The 13873-nt window shown below is 39.8% G+C and overlaps 1 protein-coding gene and 1 long non-coding RNA gene across 5 annotated transcripts in view; one reads left to right on the forward strand and one right to left on the reverse strand.

The window, feature by feature from the left end:
• The first annotated feature begins 734 nt into the window (after positions 1–734).
• Positions 735–4615, forward strand: LOC141375291 (uncharacterized). The gene is made up of 3 exons (XR_012383093.1): positions 735–1446; positions 1501–2099; positions 3229–4615. It is a non-coding gene; the product is annotated as an uncharacterized lncRNA (long non-coding RNA).
• Positions 4218–13873, reverse strand: part of LOC137496077 (aerolysin-like protein) — an 80053-nt gene continuing 70397 nt past the window's right edge. The window contains exons 2-3 of one of the 4 annotated variants that reach the window (XR_012383083.1): positions 10655–12115; positions 9562–10619 (exon numbers count right to left, since the gene is read on the reverse strand). Coding sequence is in view for 3 of the 4 variants with exons in the window: in XM_073908028.1 (XP_073764129.1) it covers positions 11166–12115 (950 nt within the window). In the remaining variant the exon portion in view is untranslated. Of the gene's footprint in view, positions 4614–9561; positions 12116–13873 lie in introns of those variants that run through there. The other 3 variants (XM_073908030.1, XM_073908029.1, XM_073908028.1) reach the window with 3 other exon arrangements.

Here is a 13873-nt window from a genome sequence, read left to right on the forward strand (position 1 = left end):
GACTTTAACTGTATGTACATGGTATCTTTAATAAAAAAAAGCTCATTGATTTCTCAATCAGATTACATCGGAACTCTGAAGAAACAAGCGTGTGATGCTGATTTAGATTTCTCTAGAATGCAGTGAACACTGAGCGGTCACTACAGCAGAATCTGAGCCTTCAACTATATTACCAAGAAAGCTGCAGGGATCAAAAGTTCCTTTGTAAAGCAAACTCGTCTATTAAGCCTATCTATTTTACTAAGAAATATAAAAATTCTGCTTACATTTACTCTATAAAAATTAATAAAGATTTCACAGCCAAAAATGAAATTAAAAAGTGCTTTATTATAAAAAAATTCTGAACTATCAGTCAAATGTGAGAAGGCATGTTGTAGATTGTGTGCAACAAGTTTTTATCATACTTATACGTGCACTACCGGTCAAAAGATTGGGGTCAGGTTTTATATGATTAACTTTATTGAATAATTTTAAGAAAATGATTCTGTTCATCAAGGCGGCATTTATTCAATGTAAAAACAAATAGTTAAATACTTCATTAAATATTTATTTATTACATACTGTATGTTGTTTCAAGTAAAATGATTACTCCAGTCATTACTGCTTTTATTGGTATAGTGATTTCTGAAGGATCATGTGACTCTAAAGATTGGAGTAATGAAGCTGAAAATTATATCTTTAAATCACTGAAATAAGGCAAGTTTATGTCAAGGAAGAAAATGAGAGGATTCAGGTGCAGGTCAAAAGATAGTTTTATTAATATTGCTGACTGGGTAATAACAAAAAAATCTCCAGCAGATGGAGCTGGGGAAATCGCAGAGGGATGAAAAATCCAGACAAAAATAAAGGAATATAAAAAACCAAGAATGGCCTATAGAGGGCAGACGGCAGTCTAAAGCACCAGTAAACAGGGTTAAAGCAAAAGAAAACTAAATGCAATACCAACTGTCCCAATAAAAGTTGCACGGCAATCCAAGCCGTCAATAGATAAAGTCAATGCAAAAAGAAAGTGAAACCAATATAAAATGTTCCCGCGGGAGGAGCACGGCAATCCAAGCCGTCAGTCAGCAAGGGGTTAATGCAGCGGTGCCGGCGGCCAGCACGAGAGAAAGCAGGTAGAGAGAAAGTCGACTGGAGAGGAGATCGCTGGTGGGTGGTAATGAGGAACTGGAGCAGGAAGTGCAGAGAGGTGAGGAGACCACAGCTGATCAGCAGCAGGGACGGTCTGACTAAGGAGAAAAAGGAAATCCAAAACAAATATTAAAGACTGGCACTGGAGCCCAACCAGAAGGCCATGAATCCGGAAGACATGGTCAACCATAGCTTGAGCTGTTTCCTTAGCAGAGGGAAGTTTGGGCAAAGAAGTAAAATGAGCTGCTTTAGAAAATGGTCCACTACTGTCAAGATGACAGTGTTTCCTCTTGAGGGGGGAAAGCCAGAAACAAAGTCAACGGCCAGGTGTGACCATGGACAAAAGGGAATGGGCAAGGGCTTGAACAGACCAACAGGCGCTCAGTTAGAGGTCTAGATCTGGGCACAAACTGAGCAAGCCAACACAACCTGCCTGACGTCCTGCCTCAGAGAGGGCCACCAAAATCGCTGGCGGATGGCAGCCAGTGACCTCCAAATTCCTGGATGACAAACCAGCCTGGATGCATGCCCCCACCGGAGGACCTCGGAACACAGCGCAACTGGCACAAACAGCCGACCCTCCGGACACCCTTCTTGCACCTCAATCCCTCGACCGGCCTTAATTACCTGCTGTTCGATGCCTCAGGAGAGAGTCCCAACCACCACTCCCTCAGGGAGGATGGGTCCAATTGGGGACTAGCCACTGGGGACCTCGAACAGCCGAGAGAGGGCATCAGGTTTAGTATTTTTGGACCCTGGCCAGTATGAGAGACTGAAGTTGAATTGGCCAAAGAAGAGTGCCCAGCGGGCCTGGCGTGCGCTCAACCTCTTGGCCGAACTGATATATTCAAGGTTCTTATGGTCCGTCCAGTCCAAGAAGGGATGCACTGCTCCCTCCAGCCAGTGACGCCACTCACCCAAAGCCAGCTTGACTGCCAACAGCTCCCTATTACATATGTTGTAATTACGTTCTGCAGGGCTTAGGCGATGAGAGAAAAAGGCACAAGGATGCACCTTCCCATCCTTGGGGGACCGCTGAGATTGGACTGCGCCTACCCCAACATCAGAGGCATCTACCTCGACAATGAATTGTTGTTCAGGGTCTGGAACAGAAAGGACAGGAGCAGAGATGAAACGGAACTTAAGAGCATCAAAGGCCTCCTGAGCCTGTGTATTCCACCTGAACAATACTTTAGTGGAGGTGAAAGCCGTTAAGGGTGCAGCAATCTGACTAAAGTTCCTGATGAAGCGCCTATAGAAATTGGCAAAACAAAGGAAACGCTACAGAGCCTTGCGGGTGTTGGGGACTGGCCACTTGGCAATGGCCCTTACCTTGGCAGTATCAGGTTTTATTCCCCTTAGCCGAGATGACATACCCCAGGAATGTAACCGACTTAGTGTGGAACTCGCACTTCTCCGCCTTAACAAAGAGTTGGGTCTCTAATAGTCATTGGAGGACCTGACGTACATGATGAGTGTGTGCCTGTAAAGAGGATGAGAAAATGAGAATATCATCCAGGTACACAAGACAAACTTGTTTACCATGTCTCTCAACACGTCGTTAACCAGGGCCTGGAAGACAGCTGGGGCATTGGTCAGACCAAAAGTTAAGACAAGATACTCAAAGTGTCCCCTAGGGGTATTAAAGGCTTCCATTTATCTCCCTCCCGGATGCGCACCAAGTGGTAAGCATTACGGAGATCCAATTTGGTAAAGACCTGGGCTCCCTGCAACAACTTAAAGGCAGATGACATAAGAGGTCAGGGGTACCTGTTTTTAATTGTGATGTCGTTCAGCCCTCTGTAGTCGATACATGGATGCAGGGAGCCATCCTTCTGCTTTACAAAGAAGAACCCTGAACCTGCAGATGATGATGAGGGACGGATGAGACCAGTACTAAGTGATTCCTGAATATACTTGTCGATAGCCTCTCTTTCTGGACCAGATAGGGAATATAAGCGACCCTTGGGCGGAGAAGTGCCTGGGAGGAGGTCAATGGCACAGTCGTATGGTCAATGAGGAGAAAGAGATCCAGCCCGAGACCTGCTAAAGACCTGGCAAAGACCATGGTACTCAACCTGGACCTTAGTTCAGTAGTCTCCTCCTGCATCAGTAGTCTCCTCCTGCAACACAGAACACAAAGAACCAGGAGACAAGGTAGAACCCAAACAGGAAACAAGACAAGACTGACTCCAGGCCAACAAAGAATTCCCGGACCAATCAACGTGAGGATTGTGCCGTACCAGCCAGGGATGCCCCAAGACAACAGGGGAACCTGATGAATCAAAAAGGTACAGTTCAATGGCCTCACAGTGATTGCCGGAAACAATAAGAATTACACGAGGGGTGATGTGGGTAATGGTAGAGAAGAGCTGACCCGCTAATTACCAGACAGAAATAGAAGAAGAGAGGAGGATGGCAGGAACACCCCACTGCTTGGCAGTGGAACAGTCCAGGAAATTGCCTTCGGCCCCCAAATCGAGCAAGGCAGAGCAGGAGTTGAGGGATCCCTAATGTTGTATGGTGACAGGCAACAGGGCCCTGGCTTTTAAAGGGCACTTAATGGCAAAGTGCCCTGGTTTGCCACAGTAGAGACACACGCAACAAGCTAGACAGTCCCTCTTCTCCTGAGGCGTGAGGCACATACCTCCCATCTGCATGGGCTCAGGATCGGAAGAGGAGGGAGTAGAGGAGGCTTGTTGAGGGGAGATGTCATCAGCCCTCCAGGAAGAATGGACAGACTGCCACTGGCAGCGAAGGCGCCCCTCCAAACGTAGAGCCAAGTCAATAAGAGTGTCCAGGTGACGAGGAAGCTCATGAGAGGCAATCTCATCCTGGATCTCCTAATTCAGACCCTCAAAAAATCTGGATCGGAGGGCCCCTTCATTCCAGTCACAGGTAGCAGCTAATGTATTGAACACAATTGAATAGTCGGTGACAGAGCAGCCCTCCTGGGTCAGTCATGCCAAACAGGCAGCCGCCTTATCTCCCTGTGCCGACCAGTCAAAGAGCTTAATCATCTCATCCTTAAAATCATCAAAAAAGCAGCAGAAAGGTGCCCTGGCATCCCAGACTGCAGTGCCCCACTAACGTGCTCCCCCGGTGAGCAGGGTCAGGACATATGCTACCCTGGAGGCCTCGGTGGCATAACGGTGGGGTTGCAGGGCAAAAACAAGAGCACACTGCGATAAAAAGGCCAGACAGGAACTGGGGTCTCCATCATACGGTGGTGGATTGTTGGCATGGGGCTCTGGATCGTGGTGGTGTGTGGTAATAGGTGAAACAACCTGCCTGGGTCCTGCAGCGTCATGCTGGAGTGACTCAATCCTTGCGTTGAGCTCGATCACCTGGCCAGTGAGCATCTCCAACTCTCTGGAGGTGGTTGTGAGCTGGGTGGCATGTTGACCCAGGAGTGCACCCTGCTGGGCAAGCGCAGTTCGCATCTGGTCCGGACCTGCTGAATCCATTCTGACCTTATCGTTCTGTCAGGGGAAAAAATGAGAGGATTCAGGTGCAGGTCAAAAGATAGTTTTATTGATCTTGCTGACTGGGCAATAACAAAAAACCTCCAGCAGATGGAGCTGGGGAATCCGCAGAGGGATGAAAACTGCAGGCAAAAATACAGGAATATAAAAAACCAAGGATGGCCTATAGAGGGCAGACGGCAGTCTAAAGCACCAGTAAATAGGGTTAAAGCAAATTAAAACTAAATGCAATACCAACTGTCCCAACAGGAGGCGCACGGCAATCCAAGCCGTCAATAGATAAAGTTAATGCAAAAAGAAAGTGACACCAATATAAAATGTTCCAGCGGGAGGAGCACGGCAATCCACGCCGTCAGTCAGCAAGGGGTTAATGCAGCGGTGCCGGCAGCCAGGACGAGAGAGAGCAGGTAGAGAGAAAGTTGGCTGGAGAGGAGATCGCTGGTGGGTGTTAATGAGGAACTGGAGCAGGAAGTGCAGAGAGGTGAGGAGACCACAGCTGATCAGCAGCAGGGACGGTCTGACTAAGGAGAAAAATGAAATCCAAAACAAATATTAAAGACTGGCACTGGAGCCTAAACAATAGCGTGACGAGACAGAACTGGACAAGATTTAAGAAAACAGGATCGTAAGGTGAGACACGCAAACGATAAGGTACAGGACAGTGAGAACGAGAGGAATAAATAGGGAGACTAATGAAAGGAAACTACAGACAGGTGTGAATGAACTAATGATCTATGGAGTAGAATGACAAGTGGGTGGGGTGAGACAGCGGAGCACATGGCGAGCTGTCAAAATAACGCCATGTGCGCCGAGAAAACAACAAATAAATGTGATGACAACATGCAGGTGACAGACCATGACAAAAACAGGACAAAACTACTTAGTTTTTTATTTTATTATTATTATTATTATTATTATTATTATTATTATAACAGCTCAGGGATAAGCTTTTTTTGAAAAAAAATGTTGAAAATTAATGCTTTTTTAACCAATTGATCGATTAATCAAACAAATAATAGACAATAATCTTTAGTTGCAGCCCTAATCAGATGCGCACTTCAGAATCTTGTGAAGTGGCAAGGTTTAGTTTATTTATTAAACAAACCAAATTGAGTATAAAAACAGGTTTGTAATTAAACCCAGAAATGCAAACAGTAACATTTATTGTATGTACAGTAAACAGGTGTGTGACTTGTAGGCTTATATTTCCACACCTGTTTATTCAAGGTAACACTTTAGATTACAACCTGTAAAAAAACAAATAATTATATTGAATTTAAAGAATCCTTTTCTTTAAGTAGCTTTAGCATATGTTTAAAGAAGCACATTTTTTTAGTATTATTAGTATAGTATTTAGTATACCAACACACGTTCTTTATATGCTTAGAAACATACATTGTAAGTTCACTGTAGTTCTGCGATTCTTTGTGGGTTGTAATCTAAAGTGCTACCCTATGCAATACTGTGGAATACTGCTTTAGGTTTATTTTACAATTATTGTCAAACATTATTAATTGTATTATAATTTATTATTAAATAATTCATGTTTATAGCAAATCCTCATAAGGGGTTAAAGCCCCCAAAACTTAAAAATCACCCCTTTAGGCATCAAAAAATAGGTCAAGACTAGACTAATCATCAAATATTTAATTAAACAAACTTCATGTGTAGTCAATCTTGCCTATCAAGATGAGGATGAGTGAATACTGACAGAATTTAAATTTTGGGTGAACTATACCTTTAATGGGGTGTGATGATAGCATAACAAAAAAGTAAATGTGTTAAAAAGAATTAAAGGGTTTCTACAGATTTTATCTAATCAAATTTAACTTTAAGATCTTTGTAAGACCATTTTAAGACCATGAAATTTTAGATTTACACAAGGCTGAATGCTAAAGTTTTTTTAATGGTCAAGTTAAAACCTTTAAAAAGACACTAAAACAAATGCTCCTGTACGGAAGATAATTAAACCGCATTGATAAGTAAATGGAATTAATAAATAAATATTTCTTAAAACTTTTATTAAAATATAGTGATTGGATGGCTGTTGGCCTGATTGAGTATAGCTTTACATGGAGATAGGAAAATTAAGACCCACTTAAAATGATTTAGGACCTACAACACAATATTTCAGTGGATTTAAATTTGATTTTTTTTTTTTAATTAAGACTTTAGGACCCCACAGATACCCTGTAATCTACAAAGTGTTGCTTGTGATACATTTGAGTTGGCTTCCTCCAAAACTTGTAACATGTGAAATCAATATTGCACTACAGTAAAAAGAAAACAGTTCAATTATTTACATACTGTATTACAGAAACCTTTGTGTATTTAGAGTTTACAGTTGAACATTAGCGCCATCTCCAGACTTAATTGTGCAAGGACAGACACAAAATTACTTATATTTCTGAAAAACACCACATATATATGGCTCATATATATATATATATATATATATATATATTATGGATGTGACATGTGCATTATGGACAATTATGTTGCAGTAATATCTCAAAACATAAATTTACAGTGAAAGTATAACATTATATTGAAATATCTGTTTACATTTTCCAAAACAACTAACCACAGAGTAATGGGAGTAGAAATTTTTTTATCTATACATATTTTATATGTGTGAAATAAACATGTGTTTATTACGAAAAAAGTATGCAAGTTAACAGTATACAACATACTTTGTAGAAATTCTGTGAATTAAAATTCACGACAAAATGCACGTTATTTAACTTTTTTTTTTTTTCATTTATAAGGAAAAAGCTCCGTTATGGATGTGACAGATATGAAAATGTCACGTGTGATTTTGGTAAATCAAATATAATAGTTTGAAAACACTGACAGAGACATTTTTGAGTATTTGTAAACTACTGTAAAATACTTGCTTATACGCACAAAAAAAATGCAAAAACGGTTTGATATTTCGGTGAAAACGTTTTCTTTTTTTCATGGCAAGGTTGACGAATTGCTCAAATATATATATATATATATATATATATATATATATATATATATATATATATATATATATATATATATATATATATATATATATATATATTTACACACACACACACACACAGAGAGAGAGAGAGAGCCAACAGCATTATTAATCTCTCTTGTAATGTGCCTGTTGTATTTCAAACACCCATGTCAAAGTTAACAAACAACAAATGTTCAGCCATCTGGCATTTCATCTTTGCCCATTGAAACTGAAGCTACGCACCGCCGTTTACTCAGTCTGGATGTCAGTTATTTTTTAATGGAAATTCACGCCTGCTTTGATTTGATTGGCCGTTTAGTACTTTTGAAATTTACAAGCGCGTTCAAATTTCTGATCAGCTGCACACTGTTATCATTGGTCATTTGTAACTGCAATTTCCGCCTTCTTTGATTTGATTGGCCGTTTAGTTCTTTTGAAATTTATAAGCATCAAATCTCTGATTAGCTGAGCACTGCACGAGGTGCGTTCGACATGAAGCACGGCTGCAGCCGGTAATCAACGAGATTAGCCAAGTGCAGGCGGGGCGGAGTTGAAAACGGAGCCGTCCATAGATATATACTGTACACCATCGCATAGGGACCCTGAGCATGCGTCAATAGCGCCGCCACATTTGTACAGTGCTTCCAGGACAAATGTCATTCAACCACACTAGTCAAGACAGTGTTACTACGTGAAGATGCAGGACTGTAGCGCTGTCTACGGGTGTAGTAATGAGCAAACAAAGAAAACAAAGCACAAAGACTGAACATTTCATAGGTAAGGTTCATAGGTAATTTAGTTTTGTACATTTCTGTAGGTTCTGAACTTTTGTGCTAAACAGGTCACGTTATTGATGATAATACAGTCTCATGCATTCACCATAAGGCAAAGTCAGCCTGGTTTAAGCTGGATATAGCTGGTTTTGGCTGGACTCCCAGCTTGGCTAGGCTGGTCAAGCTGGTTTTAGCTGGTCATCTCCCAGCCTGACCAGCTAAGACCAGGCTGGAAATGGCTGGAAACCAGCCTGGAAGTGGCCAAAACCCCTCTAAAACCAGCCTGGTCGACCAGCTAAAACCAGCCAACCAGCTTAGGCTGGTTTAAGCTGGATTTTTCAGCAGGGATGGGAGAAATAAGGGGAAACGAGAGGGTAATATAAACATATAAGTGAACAGGCCTATTAAATACAAAGCAATAAGCACAAAATCTAGGAGTTTAAACATCCCTCTTGGCTAATACTTCTTGTTTAAACAAGCTAAAAAGGGTTTGCATTTATTTACATTTATAGATATAAAACTTTCCAATATATCAGTGGTTCTCAAACTGTGGTACATGTACCTCTAGTGGTACACAGGCTTCCTTCTAGTGGTACGTGGAAGAATCGATGAATAATTAAAGTAAAAAAACAACACACTTTTAACCCTTTGTAATCATGTGTGGCATGTGATCAGTAAATTGATTTTAATAGAGTAAACCTTTTATTTGCAATTTTCTAATGTTTGTTATGTATTCTATCATGTGAAGCTATCTCATCCCCATATTTGTAACAATTGTTGGGGGCGTATCCTGTATTTTTATATCCCAGGTATGGTTTAATTTAAGGCTTTTCCGACACACAAAGCCATAATGCGCAGTAAGTCGATCTAATTTCTAATGAAAATATATGATCAAACACCATATATTTAATACAAGTTAATGTTTAAATTTTATTATTTCATTGCTTAATTAGGCCTGCCACTCTACTGTATTTTAATACTGGTCATTAGTACTCAGACCATTTTTGTCTGAGGTGGTACTTGTTAAAAAACATTTGAGAACCGCTGCAATATATATATATTAGTGTAAAACCCAAAACAAGGTGTTTTGATGAAGCATTAAACAATGATGAAGATTACTTTGGATAATGAAAGCTATTTTAAAAAAATCACTTTAATTCAAAAAGATTGAACAAAAGGACATTCCTAAAATAAGTGAGCTGCTCTTTAAGTATAAGTTTCCCAAAAAAGAGCAGATATTAACGGCTAGACAGGAAATTATATATATGTCATGTGGCGTCGGCGCAGCATCAATCCAGACAAAATTTCTAACCAGCATGCACCACTTTAAGACAGATTTCGATCGATCTGCGAAGTCGAACGCACCTATTAACTTTTAATTTATTAAAAGTTCATTTGTAACCACATTCTTTGATTTGATTGGCCACTTAGTACTTTTGAAATTTAAGAGCACATTCAAATCCCTGATCAGCTCAATTGAGAAAGTCAGCTAATGTGTTATTATTAACGATTGATTATTTTAAAGATCATGGTTTGAAGTCCACATGAACTGGAGGCTGCAGCTGGGCTTGATTGGATGTAAGTAGGCATTTCATTCAGAAAAATGGGAAAATGTTTATTCCAACCTAACAGACTCCTTCCTCACCATTTCTGTTTGTTGTCAAAACTGAGAGTTGGAGCGGCGGGGTTTCGAATGTTAGTCAAAGTAATCTGAGAATTTAACACAAAACAAACAGCAAGTGCAATTTCAGATTTTCATTTTCAAGGGCAAATGTTTTATTTTCTTAATCACATGCACAGATGAATTGTTCAACACAAAACTAGCCATGAGAGCTAACAAAATCAATATGGTTAGTTTGGATTTCATCTGTACTTTAAGCAACATTTATAAAAATGACGTTGTACTCGAATCATTTACTGTGTTCTCCGAATGACAAAAAGTAGTGCCTATTTAAAAAATGTTTGTCAGAAACAAAATGAAGTAAAATGTATTATTTTTGCTGGAGCATTTTTGTTGTGAGGGATGTCATCAAAATGATCTTAAATTTACATCTGCAAACGATCAATTTCACTGTCGTCTCACTGCAGAGCCACTTGGGCAGAGCTGAGCTCCAGCAAGGGGAAGCTTGAGCTCTAGCTCAATATATATGGGGCTCAAGTGGCTCTGTCGTTTGATATCACAAACAGTAGCCTAACAATTAGTAGTAGTTTGTTTGTTTTGTTAGATTCCAGAGTCTAAACGGTGTCTCTTACTTTTTTCCAGTGAACACATACCATTTGCCAAAGTCAGGACTTTTGCTAAACTATTTGAATTTTGGTTTGTTCTCCACAAAACCCCAGATACATTGTAATATATAACATATGCTGCGTTGAATCTTTATCTGCATTTCTGTATGTTTGTTTGTTTAAAGTTTACTGTCATGATGGATAGATTATTTCACACTCATTTTTAACTGAAACAACACCATTAAACAAAACTACACAAGATTTATTTGAAATGCAATGCTTTTTATTCTGTTCGCTTAAACACTTAATTCTTATATGAAGTGAAATCACATGATCTGCCACTGATTACAAAAGGGTTGAAGCTGTAAGATCATTCTTTAACAGAATATGAAACGATTATTTAAAAACAAACAACAATGCTGAGTATATGTTTCCTCTTTTAAAAAACATTAAGCAGAAACTCATTTAGAAAGGATCAAATGAAGAAGAGCGCAAACAAAACCCAATCAAAGGTAAATCAACTGATACTCTGCTGCTGAACAATCTGTTTTTACATTACAGATCTTTTTCAACTGTATTCACTTTAATATCAGTGTAAGTGACGCCTTTGTAATGGCCCTTGGTTTCGTACTGTAACTCACTGCCATTCTTGCATGTGATCTTCACTGTGCCAGTGTACGGCAGGTCAAAACTGGCTCTGCCAATGGTGATGTCAACATCCACCTTCTTCTTTGATGGGACTACAATCGCGGTGGTCAGGGTTTCATTTCTCTCATCCGTCTCCTCCAGACCATAGGTGCTTTCAACTCCAACAGTAAAACTGTATCCTGAAGAAAATTCTGCAACTTCGGGAATCCCAGCCTTCACCTCCATACTGAATGTTGATGAGAAGCTGGAAGTCATTGACCATGAAGATTTTTTAATCACTTTCTTTGAGCTTTCGATTGTTTGGTGCTGAGTAGCTGAGGTTTTATTCTCATAGGTGATCGACTTGATCTCTTCTGTGGCCACCTTTGGGATCAGCTGGTTGATGGTGGGATAGTTGACATTGGTGAGAACTGTTGACTGAACTGCATTGAGAAACACGAACCCCATGAGGTCGATGTCTGAACCTGATCTTCCCCTAATGCCAAGACAAAATCCAGAGCCGACATCAATGGGATATTCTGTTTTTAACCCCCAACTTGTCATATAAGCAAAAAATTCTCCACCATGGTTGGTCTTGAATTTGATGGCCCCGAGACGTGTTCCTGCTCCGTTCCCCCAGAGGGACAGCGAGGTGAAACACTCTCCAGGTGAAAACACATACTCTTGATGTGATCCATATGGTTTTCCGAAGGTTTCTTCTCTACCATCTGTAAGCCAGGCCCTGACAGCCTTAATCTGCCATCCTCCAACCCAAACCCAGATCCTCTGCAAACTGGAACCATTATTTTCACCAGTAAATATAAATGGAGAACCTCCTCCATTACCACATTGCTCTACTGTTGTTGGGTAGGCCATCTCTGAGGAAATTGGATATAAAAATAAGTCACAAAATTAGCATCATGATTATTTTATAGACACATTTTGATATGGTTCATTTGTATTTTTCTCTTGAAGACCCAAAAAGCATCCATAACACTTTTATTTATTCCTTGTTTCTCATTAACATTAACCCTGTTCCTGTAGAGCCACCTTCCTGCAGATTTCAGTTGCAACCTTTATAAAACACACCTGCCTGTAATTATCACGTGGTGTTCAGGTCCTAATTAATTGGTTCAGGTGTGTTTGATATGGGTTTAGCTCAAACTTGCTTCAACACACCTGCTTGGAAGTTTCTAGTATTCCGAGAAAGATCTTGATTAGCTGATTCAGGTGTGTTTGATTAAGGTTGGAGCTAAACTCTCCAGGACACTTGCCATCCAGGACCGAGTGTGATCTAAAGTAATTAAATCGTGTTATTATGCCTTTTTCGAATCAAAGTATTAGGCTCGGCAAACTGATTTCATGAAATTGATCAAACAGAGAGACAGCGATCGCTGCTTTAAGTAGAATAACGTTACGATTATTAAAACACATTAATCTATACAAGTCTATACACATGAAATAAAACATTCACAAAGCTGTAAATTATGAAACGCCAGTTCAAGGGCACATACGATGCATTAAAGAGAACGCAACCAGAGCCCATTTCAGAAATCTGCTGTTAATGTAGGGAAATTTAGCAAAAGAAAAAAACATATCGGGACAGATTATTTACGGTTATAAATAATTTATAAAAACTAATCTCCGTGATCTGACAAAAAAATACACAAGAGACCAAATAATAGGTTTAAAAGCCCAAAGAACGTTTTAACAACAGAGATGCAACAGATTAGATCCAGCGGCAGGTCCTGAGATGGTCCGGTTGATATAAAGTTTAGTTTGAGGGGGAGCCGTTCGCAGAGCTGCCGCTGACCACCTGGAGCTTAAAACATTTCTAAACACATGCTATCCTTATACATAAACTGCCGATTTTACTTTAAAATAATTAAAATCTCGCTTGGGAAAACTCTTAAAACTTGATTTTGTGGCATGTTAGGAGTATTTTCCTAATTTTGCAGATTACCGTCTGCCATTAACAGTCCTCATCGGTTTCCTGTGCAACACATGCAAGTTACTATAGTAATTTTAAACCATTGGGAGAAGCGAATAGGCCTTTTTCACGAACGGCCGAACGCACATTCGATACATCGATAGTTGCGTATCGATACTTAACTAAAGCAATATGCCATATGTAAATGGAGTCAGATACGCTAGTATCTGTCAGATACAGATACGCTAGTTTTCACTACCTCTTGATTTACCTCAGCAGATGTTTATCGTCTTGTGGACCGACATTCTATCCCTCCACACTCTAAAATAAGGATATACGTTTTTCCACGGAAATTACATTTTTAATTATGAAGGTGGGTGTTGATCCATACATTAGCATGGTTTAGGAAAGGCTATTTATATTTGTGCGAAATGTACCTTTATCATAGCTTAGGCTCAAGAGGAGTTTTAAACTGTTAAGACATATAAAAGAGGTAGCGTATACAATAATAAATGTTTAAATACAGGTATAATGTGTATAATAAATATGTGATGTAATAAATATATGAAGAGAGGGAACCTGGATCGTATTTCTGTACGTAACATGGACGCCAGCCACTGTAAATATAAGTAGTAGTTATTAAACAGAAAAAGGAGTGTCTAGAGGATATATATATATATATAGCTGGTTCGTGGGGTTTAACTTG

The sequence above is a fragment of the Danio rerio genome, chromosome 7, assembly GCF_049306965.1.
Source record: "Danio rerio strain Tuebingen ecotype United States chromosome 7, GRCz12tu, whole genome shotgun sequence".
Lineage (NCBI taxonomy): Eukaryota > Metazoa > Chordata > Actinopteri > Cypriniformes > Danionidae > Danio > Danio rerio.